Source organism: Aspergillus sydowii, assembly GCF_001890705.1.
Source record: "Aspergillus sydowii CBS 593.65 unplaced genomic scaffold ASPSYscaffold_2, whole genome shotgun sequence".
Lineage (NCBI taxonomy): Eukaryota > Fungi > Ascomycota > Eurotiomycetes > Eurotiales > Aspergillaceae > Aspergillus > Aspergillus sydowii.
Window position 1 is genome coordinate 3,217,550 of NW_024467860.1, and position 18,101 is coordinate 3,235,650.

At 51.7% G+C, this 18,101-nt stretch overlaps 8 protein-coding genes across 8 annotated transcripts; 5 read left to right on the plus strand and 3 right to left on the minus strand.

The window, feature by feature from the left end:
- Positions 1-305: 305 nt before the first annotated feature.
- On the plus strand, positions 306-3,653 carry ASPSYDRAFT_144235 (cation-translocating P-type ATPase; the record flags this gene model as incomplete). Its single annotated transcript, XM_040841411.1, has 4 exons — positions 306-551; positions 620-672; positions 699-938; positions 1,007-3,653. 4 exons carry the CDS (start codon positions 306-308, stop codon positions 3,651-3,653), a joined length of 3,186 nt encoding a protein of 1,061 aa, XP_040706731.1.
- A 999-nt stretch (positions 3,654-4,652) lies between these two features.
- On the minus strand, positions 4,653-5,255 carry ASPSYDRAFT_86576 (uncharacterized protein; the record flags this gene model as incomplete). The annotated part of the gene is made up of 1 exon (XM_040851686.1): positions 4,653-5,255. The coding sequence occupies one exon, from the start codon at positions 5,253-5,255 to the stop codon at positions 4,653-4,655; it is 603 nt and encodes a 200-aa protein (XP_040706732.1).
- A 1,056-nt stretch (positions 5,256-6,311) lies between these two features.
- On the plus strand, positions 6,312-7,718 carry ASPSYDRAFT_1168642 (uncharacterized protein). Its single transcript, XM_040840212.1, has 3 exons — positions 6,312-6,848; positions 6,965-7,313; positions 7,387-7,718. Exons 1-3 carry the CDS (start codon positions 6,451-6,453, stop codon positions 7,633-7,635), a joined length of 996 nt encoding a protein of 331 aa, XP_040706733.1. The 5' UTR covers positions 6,312-6,450; the 3' UTR covers positions 7,636-7,718.
- A 536-nt stretch (positions 7,719-8,254) lies between these two features.
- ASPSYDRAFT_1168646 (uncharacterized protein) lies at positions 8,255-11,220 on the plus strand (the record flags this gene model as incomplete). The annotated part of the gene is made up of 8 exons (XM_040840213.1): positions 8,255-8,431; positions 8,485-9,072; positions 9,123-9,250; positions 9,323-9,829; positions 9,912-10,083; positions 10,120-10,338; positions 10,402-10,528; positions 10,595-11,220. 8 exons carry the CDS (start codon positions 8,255-8,257, stop codon positions 11,218-11,220), a joined length of 2,544 nt encoding a protein of 847 aa, XP_040706734.1.
- Positions 11,221-11,255: 35 nt separating this feature from the next.
- ASPSYDRAFT_28542 (phytanoyl-CoA dioxygenase family protein) lies at positions 11,256-12,193 on the minus strand (the record flags this gene model as incomplete). Its single annotated transcript, XM_040844530.1, has 3 exons — positions 11,256-11,347; positions 11,405-11,837; positions 11,906-12,193. The coding sequence occupies 3 exons, from the start codon at positions 12,191-12,193 to the stop codon at positions 11,256-11,258; spliced, it is 813 nt and encodes a 270-aa protein (XP_040706735.1).
- A 321-nt stretch (positions 12,194-12,514) lies between these two features.
- Positions 12,515-13,716, plus strand: ASPSYDRAFT_86580 (HD domain-containing protein; the record flags this gene model as incomplete). Its single annotated transcript, XM_040851687.1, has 3 exons — positions 12,515-12,937; positions 12,994-13,153; positions 13,196-13,716. The coding sequence occupies 3 exons, from the start codon at positions 12,515-12,517 to the stop codon at positions 13,714-13,716; spliced, it is 1,104 nt and encodes a 367-aa protein (XP_040706736.1).
- ASPSYDRAFT_41639 (Zn(II)2Cys6 transcription factor) lies at positions 13,306-15,846 on the minus strand. Its single transcript, XM_040846315.1, has 4 exons — positions 15,675-15,846; positions 15,510-15,622; positions 14,854-15,464; positions 13,306-14,795 (listed from the first exon to the last, which is right to left on the minus strand). Exons 1-4 carry the CDS (start codon positions 15,774-15,776, stop codon positions 13,753-13,755), a joined length of 1,869 nt encoding a protein of 622 aa, XP_040706737.1. The 5' UTR covers positions 15,777-15,846; the 3' UTR covers positions 13,306-13,752.
- A 278-nt stretch (positions 15,847-16,124) lies between these two features.
- ASPSYDRAFT_129722 (uncharacterized protein) lies at positions 16,125-18,001 on the plus strand (the record flags this gene model as incomplete). Its single annotated transcript, XM_040840539.1, has 6 exons — positions 16,125-16,215; positions 16,260-16,550; positions 16,599-16,871; positions 16,922-17,042; positions 17,091-17,220; positions 17,292-18,001. The coding sequence occupies 6 exons, from the start codon at positions 16,125-16,127 to the stop codon at positions 17,847-17,849; spliced, it is 1,464 nt and encodes a 487-aa protein (XP_040706738.1). The 3' UTR covers positions 17,850-18,001.
- Positions 18,002-18,101: the final 100 nt, after the last annotated feature.

Below are 18,101 nucleotides of genomic sequence, written 5' to 3' on the forward strand. Positions count from 1 at the left end.
GGCCCACCCCTCCAACTCTGTATCGCGACCACAATCTGGGCGCCAAGATGATTGCCCTGTCTCTGCCAATTACTGCTATTGATGCTTGATTGTGGTGGAGGTGAAAATTCAGTGTCGTGTGAGCTCGGCTGGAGAAGGACTGTCGGTGTCGACTATCTCCAGGCTTAAATTCTGGCGGTGCCCCTCGTAGCGAGCTGTTTCTCTCCACCATCCTTTTCGAATTGCCCCTTCGTTGCAACAATCTACTCGTGTAGTTTGAATCTCGTACTTCCAGCCCGATGGCCCACGAAAAGGTCGCCAGCTCAATGGCCCACGAGAAGGTCGCCGACCCTGGAGGGCACCGCCCCGGACATGGCTCCCTCAGCCTCCCAGCCTACTGCCTCCCCTACGAGCTCGTGCTGCAAGAACTCGGAACCAGAACCGACGAGGGCCTCACAAAGGACGAGGCCGCCCGTCGTCTGCAGCAGTACGGCCCAAACAAGCTGGACGAGGGCGAGGGCGTGTCCCTGATCAAGATCTTCGTGCGCCAGGTGGCCAACGCAATGATGCTAGTTAAGCGGCCCACTTACTCCTTCCCCCTCCCCTGCCTCAGCTCTTCCTTTGCATATGCATATGAGAGATAGAGAGAGAGAACTTTGAGCTCCCAGAGTCTGATCCAATTCGTCGTTATAGGTGCTGATTCTGGCCATGGCGGTCAGTTTCGGGATCCAATCTTGGATCGAGGGCGGCGTTATTGCTGCTGTGATTGTACTGAATATCGTGGTGGGATTCTTCCAGGAGTATGCGGCCGAGAAGACCATGGAGTCGCTGCATTCGCTCAGCTCGCCGACTGGGACTGTGTCCAGAGATGGAGAGACCTTCTCGGTTCCGTCCACAGATATTGTTCCCGGTGATATGGTTGAGTTGAGGACTGGCGATACCATTCCTGCTGATATCCGGTGAGTCTGCTGCCCTACATTACTGTCGAACATTACTGTCGAAAGACCATATCTAACGGACTGTATAGACTGGTTGAAGCGGTTAACTTTGAAACCGACGAAGCCCTACTCACAGGCGAATCCCTCCCCGTGCAAAAAGAATGCGATTCCACATTCAAAGAAGACACTGGCCCCGGAGACCGTCTCAACATCGCCTACAGCTCCAGCACCGTCACCCGCGGCCGCGCACGCGGTGTAGTCGTCAACACAGGCATGGCAACAGAGATCGGCTCCATCGCCGCTGCTCTCCGCGCCACGAACAGCAAGCGCCGACCCGTCAAACGCGGACCCGATGGCGAGACCAAGAAGCGCTGGTATCTGCAGGCATGGACACTGACTGGCACGGACGCCGTGGGCCGATTCCTAGGGGTGAATGTGGGCACCCCGCTGCAGCGGAAGCTGTCGAAGCTAGCAATTCTCCTGTTTGGCGTTGCGGTGCTTTTCGCTATTATCGTTATGGCTGCGAATCTGTTTTCTAGTAACAACGAGGTTATCCTGTATGCGGTGGGGACGGGGCTGAGTATGATCCCTGCGTGTCTGGTTGTTGTGCTTACGATTACCATGGCTGTGGGCACGAAGCGGATGGTTGAGCGGAATGTTATTGTCCGAAAGCTGGATTCGCTTGAGGCCCTGGGTGCAGTCACGAATATCTGTTCTGATAAGACTGGCACTTTGACACAGGGCAAGATGGTCGTTAAGAAGGCCTGGATCCCTTCGCGCGGTACCTACTCTGTGGGCAACTCGAACGAGCCGTTTAACCCGACGACCGGGGATGTCACTTTTACTGCGCTCTCGCCTGTGCACTTTGATGATGAGAAGGAGGGTCCTGTGGCGGAGAATGTAGAGGGTCTGGTTGAGGGAAACAAGGCGCTGGAAGACTTCCTCGACGTCGCATCCATGGCTAATCTCTCCCATGTGTTCAAATCTGAAGAAGGAGACTGGCGCGCGAGAGGCGAACCGACTGAGATTGCAATTGAAGTGTTTGCGTCTCGTTTCAACTGGAATCGAGACCGGTGGACGAAGGGCTCGAAGGCGGTTTGGCACCAGAAGGCGGAGTTTCCGTTCGATTCGACGGTGAAGAGGATGTCTGTTATCTTCAGCAAGGTGACCCAAGAAAAGGAACACAGCATGGTTTTTACCAAGGGCGCCGTTGAGCGAATCGTCGATGCTTGTACAACTGTTGCATGGGAGGAAGGCTCTTCTTCTCCCGCCCCCTTGACCGACGACATGCGCAGCCAGATTCTGCAGAACATGGAGGAACTGGCGAAAATGGGACTGCGCGTACTGGCACTGGCACATCGGCCGTACACCGAACAAAGCCGACTTCTCGAAGGTTCTGATCTGAACCGCGACGAAATCGAACGGGACCTCTGCTTCTTAGGGCTTATAGGGCTGTATGACCCGCCACGCCCGGAGACTGCAGCGTCAATTGCAGCTTGCTACCAAGCAGGTATCACAGTGCACATGGTGACAGGAGACCATCCAGGCACGGCCAAGGCAATCGCCCAGCAAGTAGGCATTCTCCCGGCAGACATGTCCACTGTCGGTGTTGATGTCGCCAACGCCATGGTCATGACGGCCGCGCAGTTCGACAAACTCTCCGACGAGGAGGTCGACGATCTCCCAACCCTCCCCCTGGTAATCGCGCGCTGCGCACCACAGACAAAAGTCCGCATGATCAACGCCCTGCACCGCCGCGGCCGCTTCGCAGCCATGACCGGCGACGGGGTCAACGACTCGCCCTCGCTGAAGCACGCCGACGTCGGCATCGCAATGGGCCAGGCAGGGTCTGACGTCGCGAAAGACGCCTCAGACATTATCCTGACAGACGACAACTTCGCGTCGATTCTCAACGCCGTCGAAGAAGGGCGGCGCATCTTCGACAATATCCAGAAATTCGTCCTCCACTTGCTCGCTGAAAACATAGCGCAGGCATGCACGCTGCTCATCGGGCTCGCATTCAAAGACCGCGACGGCCAGTCCGTGTTCCCGCTTGCTCCTGTGGAAATCCTCTGGATCATCATGATCACCTCGGGAATGCCGGACATGGGACTAGGCATGGAGGTCGCTGCGCCGGATATCATGTCCCGGCCGCCGCAGACAAAGCAGGGCATCTTCACCTGGGAGATCATAGTCGACATCATGGTATACGGGTTCTGGACAGCAGCGCTATGTCTCTCGGCGTTCTCTCTGCGCATGTGGGCCTTTGGAAACGGCGATCTAGGATCCGGGTGTAATCGAGAATACTCGCCAGAATGCGACCTTGTCTTCCGCGCCCGCGCGACAACATTCGTCTGCCTAACCTGGTTCGCGCTCTTCCTGGCCTGGGAAATGGTCAACATGCGGCTGTCGTTCTTCCGGATGCAGCCCGAGAGCAAGAAATACTTCACGCAGTGGATGCACGATGTGTGGCGCAACAAATTCCTCTTCTGGTCCATCATGGCGGGCTGGATTACCATCTTCCCGATCCTGTATATCCCCGTGCTTAACCACGTTGTGTTCAAGCACACGGGGATTTCGTGGGAGTGGGGGATTGTCTTTGTTGAGGCGCTGCTGTTCTTCGCGGGCGTTGAGGCGTGGAAGTGGGCGAAGAGAGTCTTTTATCGGCGGCGTAGCGCGAGGAAACAGGTCGTTGCGCCGTTGGGGGAGATGAGTAGTGTGCCCGTGGATGCCTAACGATAGCTTTCTCTCGTGGAGGCGAGAGATTGTGGATTTTGGAACTGGATTGCTCGATATACGGACTGGACTATTGGTTTATGCATTTTACTATTTGGGTGTTGATAGGGACTTTGAGAGGTAGATCAGGTAGATAGCTGAGTGATCGTAGTAGTGATACTACAGGGGTAGAGGTAGGTAGCTGTAGCAAAATGCCATTGTAGGTGATGATATTCTTGTGCCCACTAGCTGCTGGTCGTAAGAACAACACTGGATATAAACATATAAACTAACCAAGCAGACACATCAATAATCAACCTAAGCAGCCGCGCAATACCCATTCTTTCCCAGTAGTTATCAGCACATAGCCTAGAGATAAAGGACGCCCAGAGCAACCTACCACACAAGATCCGCACTGCAGGAGGCTACAGATGATGGCCGTGTTCTCGGTGCAGGGCAAGGAAGCACACTATTGAGAAAACATTTAGCGCATGGGTGCTGAATATTCAATATGTACCAGAAAGGGAGAAGGTGGATAACTCACGGCCTGCCTCTTCTCGAGACCTGCTGGGAGTTTGGGGGTCACCATGGCTGTTGTAGCAAGGGGGAAGATGATGATCGGTAGAAGGGGGAGCTTCATCTTGGATGAAATATCGATAAGTTTATTGATTGAATATACTGATGTAGCCTAGAGAAAAGGGGACGAGGGAATCGGCATTTATCTATCTTTCTGTCATGATTCACAAGCCGCGTCACTGGTTACGCTTGTACGGTGTTTTAACATAGAAACGAAGATGGGAAATGTTGCGGGTTGATATTAGAGAAACTCTCCGGTAGCTCTGACGTCTATCTTTTTGATATTCTAGGGTAATCCTAGGAGTGGAAGTGTTACAGTTACACGGTTGTTTAGGGTGTAAAGATTTATATATTCGATGGTCTACTGGATTTGATATCGAGATAGGGCTATTACTTCTATTAGGATTATACAATAGTTACTGATAAAGTATCATTATGGCAGCCCTAAGCTAATAAATTAATATTTCGAAGCCTCATCGTCAACTTCTCAAACTCATCCTTGGACACTCGCGCACCCAAGCCCAAAGCCTGCATCTTCTCAACCAACTTCTCAGACGCAACAGACTTCTTCTCCCCCACAGCAAAATCAGTCTCCGACTCGCCATGCAACCTGTCATAAAAGATCCACATCCCCGGCGGGACCAGTTTTTCCTCCTCCAACATATGCAGAAAGGTCAGAGTCCACGGCATCGAAGTCTCCGAGGCCTCTGTTAGTGACTTCTCGAGAACATGCACCGTCTCATCCTGCTCGCTTTTGTCGATTCGACCCATTAGATACTGCTCCATGTCTTCACCTACGGTGATGGGGAGTGAATGCAATGGGATGTGTTCGCGGGAGGATATCTTTATGTACTCGATGCCGAAGAGACCTTCCGCTGCGCGGATGTGGTAGAATGTACAGTTACTGTTGCCTGGAGGCGCGAGGATCACAATCCAGTGGTTGATGGGTTTGTGATTTGCCCGATAGGGGTACAGGTACAAGTCGAGGAGGTTGTTGAAGGTGAACATGGCCATTGAAATGTCTGAATCCGTGCTGTCGTCTGACATGTTGGTAGAGTAGATAAATGTCTTTGGTATCTAGCAAGTGGGGAACCTGGAGATTAGGGAAGGGACATGGCTTGCATATGCAGGTTTGGGTTAAATAAATAATGTGCGCCTTTGTTGGTAAGTAGTGAAAGGAATTAGAATGGCTTTGCTCTTGCTGTATCAATCAAAGGCTCTGTCTGACACAAGGAGAAGTTTTACATTATGGCATAAGCTGTGAATATCTAGAGAGAGTTTATGTGAATGGTGAGTCCATATGTGCAGGGCATGTCTGCCTTTCATATGCAGCATCGGAATTCCTTTCAGTAAACTATTCTATGGCATCCATTGTTACTCAGTACATGATCAACAGATGAGGGTAATCTGGGTGGCCCTTTCTCCCTCAGGGGGAGTTAGATACCTTTTACTTTAACGTACTATCTAGGCTGATCGTATTCACGACGAAGACGGATCCGAGGAAGTTACAGGAGAGGATTAAACAGTTGCGGAATCAGAGGCAGATATTCATTGGGAGATAAAAGAGAGAAGTGAGGTAGTAAATAACTAGATAAATACCGGAAGAAGAATCTCAACACTGGCATATCCCAGTCAACCAATCGTAAACAAAGACGGATATAGACAGGATCTCTGCGGGAGGATATAGTAAAGAGGACATAGTAAAGTACTCCCGTAGATCCCCGCGATCCAATTCTATATCTGCGTCTAGCAGCAACTAGTTCATTCAAAATAGCTGTCTTATTCGTATATTTCTCGACCCTGTCTCAGCAGCTCCTCAAGCCAGCAGCAAGGATCCCTTCTTTTCCATACCTAGAACCATGGTCCATGTTTGGTAATTGATTGAATGATCTTCTGGTGCCCTATGCAAGGGCTGTCCTTGATCCGAGATATCCGATGTCGATTGAGACCTCCATGTCAATTAAAAGAGGACCAAGTTCATTTCTAACATTTTAATCGTTAGCCCTAGGTAACACCAGGCGAGTTGCACTCTATATAATCAAAGTGTTATTGGTGAAATCTACAACCTTTGTGTTATTGGTAACCAAGAATGAAGCCACCACACCACCAACCAAACCCAAAATTAGGGTTGGGTGAATTAATTTTGAAGTTCATATGATGGGTTAAACCCCCAGGCTTCTTAAAAGCCTTCTTCTCTTCTTCTCTCTTCACCTCCGTCCTCCCAGTTTCGCCAACAACCAAAATGACGAGCGCGACCCTCCGCGACAGGCTGCACAGCCTGTGGTACTGCCTGACTGATCCGAATATAGATCGTTGTCTCGATAGCGATCTTATTGTACCCTCCAAGTTCCTTACTGATAATAATATTGATCTTACTCTTGATGACCTCTCATTCATGGCTACACCAGAGGCTTACAAGATGGAACCACCTTTTCTTTTTGAATCCCACTCTTCTACTATCATCATGGATCATCCTATTGATCTCAAGGATGAGTTTTTCACACACGCAGAGGAGGCAGGCATCCCAGAGCCTGACCCCTCACCTGTGGTTCGGCTAGAGAGTGTCTTCAGTCAGGAACGGCCACCCTTTTACCGGGGATGCTCTGTGGCACACTACATCGACAACTGGGTCATGGGAGGGTACCCTCGTCAGCTCCCACTCGGTGTCCCAAATCTTGCCTCGTTCTGCGGAATCGGAGCTGTTGCGTATATACCCTCCGATCACTGTTGCGGCTCCCTTTTAACATACAATTCAGAGACCCCCACGCGTTAAATACAGAAACATGCGGGCTCCAGAGGTCCGGCCCGTCCATCGACATTCAATGGGAAACGTATATCTACGAATACGGGGCACAAACGCCTATCGGTACTACTCGCTATCCTCACCTTATTCTACTAGGCGCGCAGTCTTGCAACGGCAAGGATAACTCTATATGCCTGGGTGAGCTTACAACTATTGTCACGGCTATGCGCTGCCGAGCGTACCAGCCTGCTATCTTTGATGAAAATGCTATCCTGGTTGGTGACGTGGAGCAGTCAGTAGATGGCAACCCTATGCCAGATGATGAACGGGAACTGGTGTTCAAGAATGAGAAGAGATTTCCAGTATGCTATATATTTTTGATGCTGATCCCTTACGTGTATTTCTACAAACTAACTAATCGTCCGGCTGGACTAGGTCATCATGGTTTCCCTTGTCGGCCCCCAGCATTACAGGTTCATTTACGCCTGTATGGATGGTTCAAAGCTCTACATTAAAATGTCGCCATGTCACAAGATCGTCCCGGAAAACGAGGCAACTCTGCATGGTATCGCCGGCGTTCTGCTCAGTGATCCACTGGTGGAGGATCCAGAGCATCGTCGGGAGACCCCATGGTGGCAGGAGTATGTGGACCACCGTGGCTACGGTCACTGCTCTTTACAATAGTACCGGCTTGCAGCGTCAATTTCTGTATTCGCTGCTCATAGAAACGGGATTTCAAGTCTGGGAAGAGCGATCGATAGTTGGTGAATAGAGACTTTCTCCATTAACACGTAAACCTAAGGGTTCAGGGCTACTCGGCGTGATATCGTGCGCAGACTCGAAACGGGTGTGAGGCCAGTGGTGGTGCGACGCTAAGTGCTCCTAATGCACATTCCACATTCCAGGCCACATTCCTAATTCCGAGTCAATAAAGAAATAAATTTGGAGTGGATTCGTAGCCGGCTTGTCTATCAGGGCTCTGCTCGGACTGCTCCTCACGGGTTCCTGAACTCAGCGTGTCTACTGCCTCTGACCGAGATCCTCTACAGACAACTCTGTCAACATCCCTGGAAGTACAAATTAATATTCACTGTGCAGCCCTGGAGCTTGCCAAGTCAGGTTCCACCTACTCCACTGCCAAGGGCCGGGCCAGCAACGTAATTTGCACTATAAGCACGTCTTTCTTTGTAGACCGAGTAGTGCCAGAGCACGTAATTTCTATAAAGCACTACACAGCAAGATACAAATTCTCGTCGACCCCAGCCTGCTGGATGGCAGCAGAAAGAAAAGCAAATAAAGAAAAATGGGCCCATTCGACGAAAAGCACGCCTCGGTCACTTCAACAAACGGACTCGCTTTGGACCATGGACATGCCGAAGACGAGATACAGGAAAAGGCAAAGGTTCTCGGATGTAGCCTGGAGGAGTTCCTAGAGGCCAGGGAGAGCAGCAAGGCTATCAGCCTAGAGGATGCTGCGAGTGTAAGTTCATATGCCATGAGACCGGTCCAGTCATATCTGACAAGTCCATATAGCGAGCCAAGCGCATTCTCGATTTCCATGAACAAGACCCTAATTTCAACCCCGAGGCAATCGTCCGTCTTCAAGCTTTTGTAAACCACACGGATCTTTTCCATAATCCCGATGCACATGCAGAGCTCATCTCCGACATCAAGGTGGAGGTCTGCCTTCTCACAGACGACTCGCCCTATGCCGAAGTGCGAGCTGTTGTCAGCAACAAGGACGACACTTCCACCCCAGCTGGCACGATCCGCGCGTGGACAATCGGCCTCTTGTTCGTCGTGCTGCTGAGCTTCGTCAACCAGCTCTTCTCCGTCCGCCAGCCGACAATCCGACTGGATGCTGCGGTTGTGCAGCTCTTGTCGTTTCCACTAGGTAAAGCCTGGGAGAAATGGCTGCCTGTGGGCGAGTTCGCGGTCTTTGGTGCACGTCTTAAACTCAACCCTGGCAAGTTTACGCAGAAGGAACATATGCTCGTCTCGATTATGGCGAATGTGGCGACGAGTTTGCCTCATTCGCGGTATATCATCTTCACGACGTGGATGAGGAAGTATTTCAACAGACCTTTTGCTAGCTCTTTTGGGTTCCAGGTTTGCATCTCTGTGAGTACTGCCGTATGTCTTTACCGGCTGATATATGTCTAACTGTGCAGCTCTCCATGAATTTGATGGGCTTTGGGCTTGCTGGACTGGCTCGACGATTCTTGGTCTATCCCTCGTTCTGTATCTGGCCTCGTTCGCTTGTCACCGTGGCCCTGAACCAGTCTCTTCAGAATGGTACGTATTCAGCAGTTATAGACTATGATTCCCAGGTTACGATCAAGAACAGTCAGTTAAATCTTGCAGATGACAGCCCCACTGTCCTCGGTCCCTTCAAAAGACTGTACAGCATGTCCCGCTACAAGTTCTTCCTGCTCGCATTTGCTTGCATGTTCGTTTGGTTCTGGTTCCCCGAGCATATCGTCTCGGCCGTCTCGCTCTTCAACTGGCTTGCCTGGATTGCACCAAACAATTTCACACTGACTGCGATCACCGGCCTTAAAAAGGGCCTGGGCTTTAATCCGATCCCTACATTCGACTGGAACATTGCCACTTATCACGTCGACCCGCTGATCGTTCCTTTCCACGTCACGGCGAACATGTTCGCTGGTGCGTTGCTTGGGGGGTTAGTCCTGGTGGCTATATACTGGACGAACGCGTATAATACAGGGTATCTGCCAATCAACACCAACAACATGTTCGCCAACAATGCCTCTGAATACAATGTCTCGGCGATACTAGATGAGCGGGGGCTTCTTGACACGGAGAAATATCTGAGCTACAGCCCGGTGTACATCACCGCTGCGTCCATTGTTTACTAGTATGGCCCCCATGGTAGGATACAAAGATGTTCTGAACTGACCATGGTCTTTACTTAGCGTCTTCTTCTTTGCCGTATATAGTGCTGTTGTGTCCTACGCGATCGTCTACCACCGTCAAGACATAAAGCTGGGGTTCAAGTCCCTGGTGAGATCGTTCAGTAGAGGCAGCAACCGGAATGACTTCCAAGATATCCACAGCCGACTCATGAGTACTTACCGCGAGGCCCCGGAGTGGTGGTACCTAATCCTAAACGTATGTACTTCCCAACAGAGTTTCAGATAGACAAAGCTCACCATATTTCAGGTCGTCGCAGTAGGGCTGGGAGTTGCCGCCGTAGCAGCCTGGCCAACCTACACCAACGTCGGCGTCGTGTTCTTTGGTGTCGCATTGGCTTTGGTTTTTGTAATTCCCACTGGGATTATCTACGCCACGACAGGTATCGAGGTCGAGTATAATGTACTGGCCGAGTTTATTGGAGGAGCGTGGCAGCCTGGGAATGCCTTATCGGTAAGTTATCGTGTTCTTGAATAATACAGTGCTCTAAGCCCAGTGACTGAGATACTCGTCCAGATGAACTTCTTCAAGGGCTTTGGATACGTGACTACAGCGCACGCCCTCAGTTTCGCTAATGATTTGAAACTCGGCCACTATCTCAAGATCCCCCCGCGTCAGACCTTCTGGTGTCAGGTTGCTGCAAGTACGTACTTTATTCTTTATTTCTTTACTTGGTATATATTGCAGACACTCTGACTTGCTTTTACAGCAATCGTATCCGCCCTCGTGTGCACCGGCGTCATGAACTTCCAAATCACGCGTATCCCCGACCTCTGCGAAGCAAACCAGAAGAACAGATTCACCTGCCCAGGCCTGCAATCCTACTTCACAGCAGCGGTCCTATTCGGGTCTCTCGGCGGGCGTAGGGTCTTCGGCGCCGGCGCACAATACACGGCCCTCCTCGCCGCATTTCCAGCTGGTCTTCTCTTCCCTATAATCTACTACTACGCCACCCGCAAACTGCCCAGAACCCACTGGATCACGAGGATCCACCCCGTTGTTCTATTCAGCGGCGGACATACCTGGTCCCCTTATAACCTGGGCTACTTGTGGCCTGCTGTACTGCCGGGCTGGATCTCCTGGAGCTATTTACGGAGGAGGTATCTGGCGTTCTGGTCCAAGTATAACTATGTGCTCTCGGCGGCGTTTTCGACGGGGATTGCGATTGCGGCGGTGGTTATTTTCTTTGCAGTCAGTTATCATGGCGCTGATGTGCATTGGATTGGGAATCAGCCGGAGAGTGCAGGTGGGTGTGAGGCCAGTGGTGAGTGTACGAGACTGCAGCTGTCTGAGGGGGAGTACTTTGGGCCTCGGATTGGGACTTTTATTGTTTAATACTTTCGTAAACTGCAGAGGTATTATACTGAATATCATGCTGTCTTTGCTGCATCATCCTTCGAGAACGGCGCTGCAAAGCCATACTGTTTCCATCCGTCTCCATAATCCATATTCGCGTCTCGTTCTGTAGCAGCATTAGCATATAGTACCTGTTAAAAGAGAGAGAAAAGAAGAAGAATACCATGATCAGGCGGAAACGCCCTCCTCCGATGTTCATAATAAACATCCCTCAACCCCTCCCCATCCCCCTTCATATAAAAAGTCGCATAAAGACTACTCCTGCTCTTATCCGTCTGGTTACTATTCGACCGATGCGCCAGCATACTCCCAAAGAACAAGATATCGCCAGGCTCCAGCGGCACAGGGACCCAGACCTGTGTACTCTCCCATGCGGGCGCGATCCGGCCGCCCTCCGCAAACTCGATCTGCATGCGATGAGACCCCGGGACGACTTCGAGACAGCCGTTTGCGAGGGTGGCGGGGTCGATGGCGATGTTGGCTGTGAGATGTTGGATCTCGCCGATGTGGCTGTAGGCGTGGTAGTCGACGTGTGCGAGGAAGCCGTTTCCGTTGGGGAGTTTGTAGTTGATTTTATCTTTGAAGAGGGTTGATTCCTAACACTGTTAATACAGCATGTTCATGTATGTAGGATATAGGATAGCATAGGATAAAGAAGGCTAACCTGTCCCGCCAACTGCGCCAGTATCCCACCTAGTCCGTCACCACAGACAAGATCGCGGAACTGGTCGTGGTAGTCGACGAACTTCTCTGTGCGCATGAGCTGGCGTGTTCCGTCCGCAGTGACTTCGAAATAGGGCATCCATTTGCCCTTCTCGAGTGGCCAGGTGCGGACCTCGTGTGTCCACTGCTGCAGCTGGGTGGGTGTTACGAGGCCGTGTTCTGCGGCTGTGAGTTTGAGATAGCCATTCTCGTGGAAGAATGTGAGTTGTTCTTGACTGAGGGTGGCCATTCTGTTGTTGGGATGGTAGGATGATACCGTAGGTAATGCGTGGAGGTTAGGGCTCGGAGGATTTAGAGACAACGATCGCGACGAACGATATACGCCACGCTTGGATAAACGATCCAAACATTTATACCAGTAGCCGTTATTTAAGCGGTTTATCACGAATACGGCATGTCGACCGGTCAGGACTTCGTCCCGGAAAGATGGACTGGTGCATCTCGGACTTCGTACCGGGCATGGCCACGCTTACATATACCTGCATCAACCATCCTCCATCAAGGCTCCCATCAACATAGTTCTAATTATCCAAACTCTCTAATTATCATCATGGCTACCCCCCACGGAACAATAAAGTCGTTATTCGCCTTCATCCTCGCCCAAGGTCAAAGCGACTACCTCGGCGAACGCATCTCCCAACTCCAACACTCGCTACAATGCGCCTACCTCGCACACACAGACCCGACATACGGCTCAGACGCAGAGATCGTCCTCGCCGCCCTGCTGCACGATGTCGGCCGCTTCATCCCAGACGCCAAGGACATGCCGGCCATGATTGCGCCGGACGGGGCTTACATTGGCCGCGCGAGCCACGAGGTCCTCGGGGAGCGGTATCTGCGGCAGCTGGGGTTTAGCGAGAAGGTGTGTCAGCTTGTTGGGGCGCATGTGCTTGCGAAGCGGTTTTTGGTTTCGACTGAGGGGGAGTATTATGGGGGGTTGAGTGAGACGAGTAAGAGGACGTTGAGGTTTCAGGTTTGTCTTTGTTTATGTAGTTTGGTAGGGGTTTATGCTGACAAATTTTTTTATAGGGAGGCTTCTTTACGGAAGAACAGGTCAGGGATGCGAGGAATGATCCCTGGCTTGATGCTAAGCTGGCTGTGCGTCGGTGGGATGATAGGGCGAAGGATCCTGGGATGGAGGTGCCGGGGCTGGATGCGTATGAGGACTTGGCTGTCCGGTGTCTTATAGGTAAGCACATAATACATAGTTTGAATGATGCTGACGAGACAGACTCGAGGGCTAGGGTTGTAGTGGTCGACAGGTTATATGCCCTTCCAGTGAAGCCTGTATTGATCATCGTCGTTTCAGAGTGTCTCTTCGAGCAGGCTGTCCAGGATGGGGTGATATCTGGCATGAAGGACCATGACTGGATTGTCGGGAGATATCCTCATACGAAGAATGGCAACAGACACCCTGTGGAAGAAGAAGTACTCGATCAACTGTCAAGACGTGGAGTGCAAGTGGTGCAGATGTCTGCCGACTGTGATACTCTCAGCAGTCTGCCCTCCACAGACGCAGCTGGTCGTTCTCGACTCGTCCTCGAGAATGGCCTGTCCATGCTGCAGAACGACACTACATTCGTGCATCTTTCACTTGCAGCAGAGCTACAGTACACTGCATTCATCGGGATGCTGGATAACCTGCAAAATCTAACCAGGGACACCGTTGTCGCTATCACAGCTATCTCCAGTGGAAGATGTACAGAGAAGACTGTATTCGATGCAGTACTCCAGCGCGCCTCATCAGTCTAATACTATTGTTTGAGCCATATAGCACACAGTATGTAATCACAAGTTGTGGAACTCCCCATCCAGCGGCCACTCCCCCAGTCCTGACAGCGGTGCCTGGAGGTTAAACAAGTCAAAGTCACTCATATTCTGCATCCACTCGATATCCCCCTGGAACAGATCCACAGGCGAAGTCTGCGGCGTCCTAAATATCGGAGCTTCATGACGAGGAACAGATATGTTATTATTGTTGCCACGCAGCCTCTGCACGCCACACCATATCCTTACAAGCAGATGCTGTCGATGCATCTCGCTCGTCGTCCGCTGCAGCATGGCAATCGTCCGATCCACAAGAGACAGCATCTTCCCCTTATCCAGGGTCACAGCATCCGTATACTCCGTGGCAACCTTGAGCAAAAAGACAACCGCAAAGGCAATCATCGTATCAAAGCACAGCGGCAGACCATTCAGCAGAGACTGCAGCTCCGTATCAGCCGTCATAACGCCCAATATCGACGCCGCACAGAGCACAGCTGTATTCGCGATCTCTTCCATCTCCGGACTCGAGAACCGACGCTTGGGAAGATCAGGCGCGGACTGCGACTGCGACTGCGCCTGCGGCTGCGCGCCCCGAAACGCATGCGAGCACAGATACAGCTTCACAAAGTGGAAGTGCAGTCCCACGCCTTTCGCTGGGTAATTGCCCACCCGCGCATTCGGGCCAAAGCTATCGCTCCAGTCCGCGTACCAGGTATCCAGCGCGATGGAGAAGCGGCGCAGCTGGGCGAGTTTGGACGGCGGGACGGGCGTCTCGACGTCTACGCCGAAGGTATCGAAGACGGACGCGGAGATGAGCCAGATTTTCACCTGCGAGACGAGTCGCACGTCGTCTTCGGTTGCGTGTTCGGTTTCGAGGAATGACGTTGCTGCTTTGATGCTGTCGCAGTCGCGGGACATGGGTGGGCGGCCGTACAGGACGGAGCAGTGGTGGTCGCAGACGTAGACGAGGTAGTACAGCCGTGTTTGCATGTATGCTGAGCGGACGCCTTTTAGGGCTTGGTAGATGCTGTGGTTTAGTTTTATCTCGAGGGCGATTCGGACGGCTGTGATTCTTAGCATCAGTTATACTCGTCGAGTTGCTACTTAGGGTTGGTTCCCTACCAGTGCCTGCTAATGACCAGGATAGCTCGTGCAGCCAGAATGCACCAATGCAGAGGCCTCGGACGTCGTCTACATTATGGGATCGTGAGAATGTGGTTGCCCCTACCAGCTGCTTGAACTCGCGATAGCACTTGTCGAACAGATGGCCGAATGTCTGCGAATGCAGGGCAGCGACGGTGCAGATGGCTGCTGTTAGGAGGGGGGAACTCGCCAAAACCGTCTCCAGACTCTGATGGTCTCCGAGAATACGATACAGAAGATGGTCAAGGCGCTCGTGGTATCTCTGGAAGAGTTCCTCCCCTTCATGGCGCGTCAAGATGCCCCTCGAGATCAAGTTCGCGGGCGAGGGGACTAGGGCTTCGCGCGGACTGGGGTTGCTCATTTCTGAGATGCACGATGCTGGGATAGAGGCTGGTTCGCATTTGGGATCGACTTCCCATGTCTGCTCTTCTGTACTTTCAGTGGGTTCTACATGTTCTGGTCTTGTCTGCTCTTGGGGATGGATAGCAGTCTGAATAGCAGCCTGGATAGCAGGACCAGGTACTCGAGCCATCAGCTCATTCGTGACGCCCTCTAGTCTCCGGATTTTCTCTGCAACTCCATGCTTCCATCTACATATAATTAGACTGGCTCCGTACACGTATTTGAATACCCACGTAATGTCGTCCTCCAGCAGCATCTGCAGGCTGCGGTTGACGGTGCAGGGCAGGCCCCGTTTTGCGCATCGCGTGCACGGCGGCTGGCCATCTGCTTTCATATGACATTTTATCTGTATATGACTCAATAATGTGGAGCAGTAGACAGGTTCATAACAGACTGACCTTCTGCTTCCGACAGGCAACGCAGGCTGTGATTTTCCTGCTGATCTCGGGCGGTTTGCGGTCCCCGAATGTGTCTCGCAGCGCCGCAATCTCGTCTTCCATATGTACTAGACAAGTAAACAATAATGTTCAACAATAGGAAGAATGAGAAAGAGAATAAGGCAGCAGTGAGTGGCTCAAATAGTTGCGGTCTTCGCCCCGAGTTCCCCCACGTGGCGGGGTCAATGGCTGCGGTTGATTCCGACTGTTGTCTCCATAGACCATCGTGGGCCCAAGCTTCTTGCTGATTGCTTGATTCTGCACTTTGTTATTGGCCCAGCACTTCGCTCCGGTTGTTGTTGTGCCTTGATCTCCATTGCGTTCCTACACATGTAGATGTGATGGAGTATATAGAGAGCAGTCCGCTGAGGTCAATCCCGTAGTAAAGGGACACCAAATCCTCTATTCAACATGGCCTCATTATCACAGAAAATTAAGTTTCTAGCTATTGCTGGAGCAGGGTTCTTCACCGATGGATATATCAACCTGACCATCGGGCTAGGTGCGTTGCAATCGAGAAATGCAGAAACCAGCTAACCCTCACAGTGGTCCCGGTACTGGGATACCTCTATTTCCAAGAAAACGACTCAGAAGTCCCATCAGTAAACAGCGATATAATGAAAGGAGGGCTGAGTCTCGGAATGATCGTGGGCCAGGTTTTCTTCGGTCTTCTGAGTGATACCTGGGGGCGTCAGGCTGTCTATGGCAGGGAATTAATGGTTACCCTGCTCGGGACTCTGCTGGTTATCCTACTGCCCTGGAATGGATTTTCCATCCAGGATATTACGGCCTGGATATCTATCTTTCGTGTCCTGACGGGCGTGGGAATCGGAGCTGGTATGCTTACTATGATACTTCCCGATCTGATATCCACTGACTAGTTAGACTACCCCTTGTCATCTGCACTATCGGTGGAGAGCATCTCTCTAGGCACAAGAGCAGTCCAGGTCTTGTCCGTCTTTGCCTTTATTGGCGTGGGCAACTACGCAGCCAGCATCGTGTTCCTTGTCCTGCTTAGGGCTTTCAAGTCCGCTGTCTACAATAACGTCAATGCACTGGAATGGGTCTGGAGACTGCTGCTTGGAATCGGCATGATTCCTGCTGCTTTGACATTGTATGCGCGGTTGACGCTGCCAGAGACGAAGCCTTATACGAAGTGTAAGTCAATCAACCAATGGATAGCAGGCAGACTCGTTGATGTAGAAAAGATGTGGCCAGTGACAGCGAGAGACGAGACTTTAGAAAGCAGATGCAGGACTTTCGCGAGTACTTTGGTCAATGGAAGCATGCGAAAGTACTCTTTGCAACGTCTGCCACTTGGTTTCTTTTGTAAGCGTTCAACAATGTTCAGCAGAGCAGAAACTTATGAGCGCGCAGTGACATTGCATACTACGGAATAAACCTCAACCAGAGCGTCATCCTCAAGGAAATCGGATACTCGTCTGGTCCAGACGCATGGACAACCCTCTGGAACACGGCCGTCGGGAATATCATCGTGCAGTCTGCTGTAAGTCTCCTTACTACCCAGCCCAGACATAGTCAGAAAACAATGAATGCTCACCATCCAATCTATTCAAGGGCTACCTCCCCGGCTTCATCCTAGGAATCCCCCTCCCAGACCGCCTCGGACGAGTAAACCAACAATTCTACGCCTCAGCCCTCGTCTCAGTCCTCTACGCCATCTGGGCCGGGATCATGGCTCCCTCGGTATCCACATCCAAAGGCGGACTCATGACCATGTTCACCCTATGCCAGCTGGTAATTTGCATCGGGCCGAACTGCACCACATTCTTAATCCCGTCGGAGGTATTCCCCACGCGGGTCCGCGGGACAGCACATGGGATATCTGCCGCCGCGGGGAAGTGTGGTGCTGTTCTGACGGCGTTTGCGTTCGGGACTGTCACGGATAGGATTGGATTACCGGGGGTTCTGGGGTTGTTTTCGGGGTTGATGGCGCTGACGGCGGGGATTACGTTGATGATTCCGGTGACGAGGGGGAGGAGTGTGGACGAGATTGAGGAGGGGGTGCATTATGGGGTATCTGCTGGAACTGGTTCTGCCACTGGAACTGGAAGTGTATCGGAGGAGGAGAGTGCTGGGAAAGAACAGGCTACGTTTAAACAAGATGAGGTCTAAGTAGGAGTACTGTACACTATCACTGAGTTGGAATGCTAAAATCGCCCCCACTAAGTAGGTCTAGCGAGGAAGGCAATGCAGTGATAGAAACTTTACTAGTTTAGGGCATCGCCTCAAGCCAACATTAAAAGGTCAATGGGTGCTCCTGATTTGTTCGTGGTGATGCCCAGCCAGGGCGTCAAGCACTGCCTCCAAAGTCTGCCTATATCAATACCAAGCAATGCCACACCGCTAATGCGGGTTTAAGTCTAT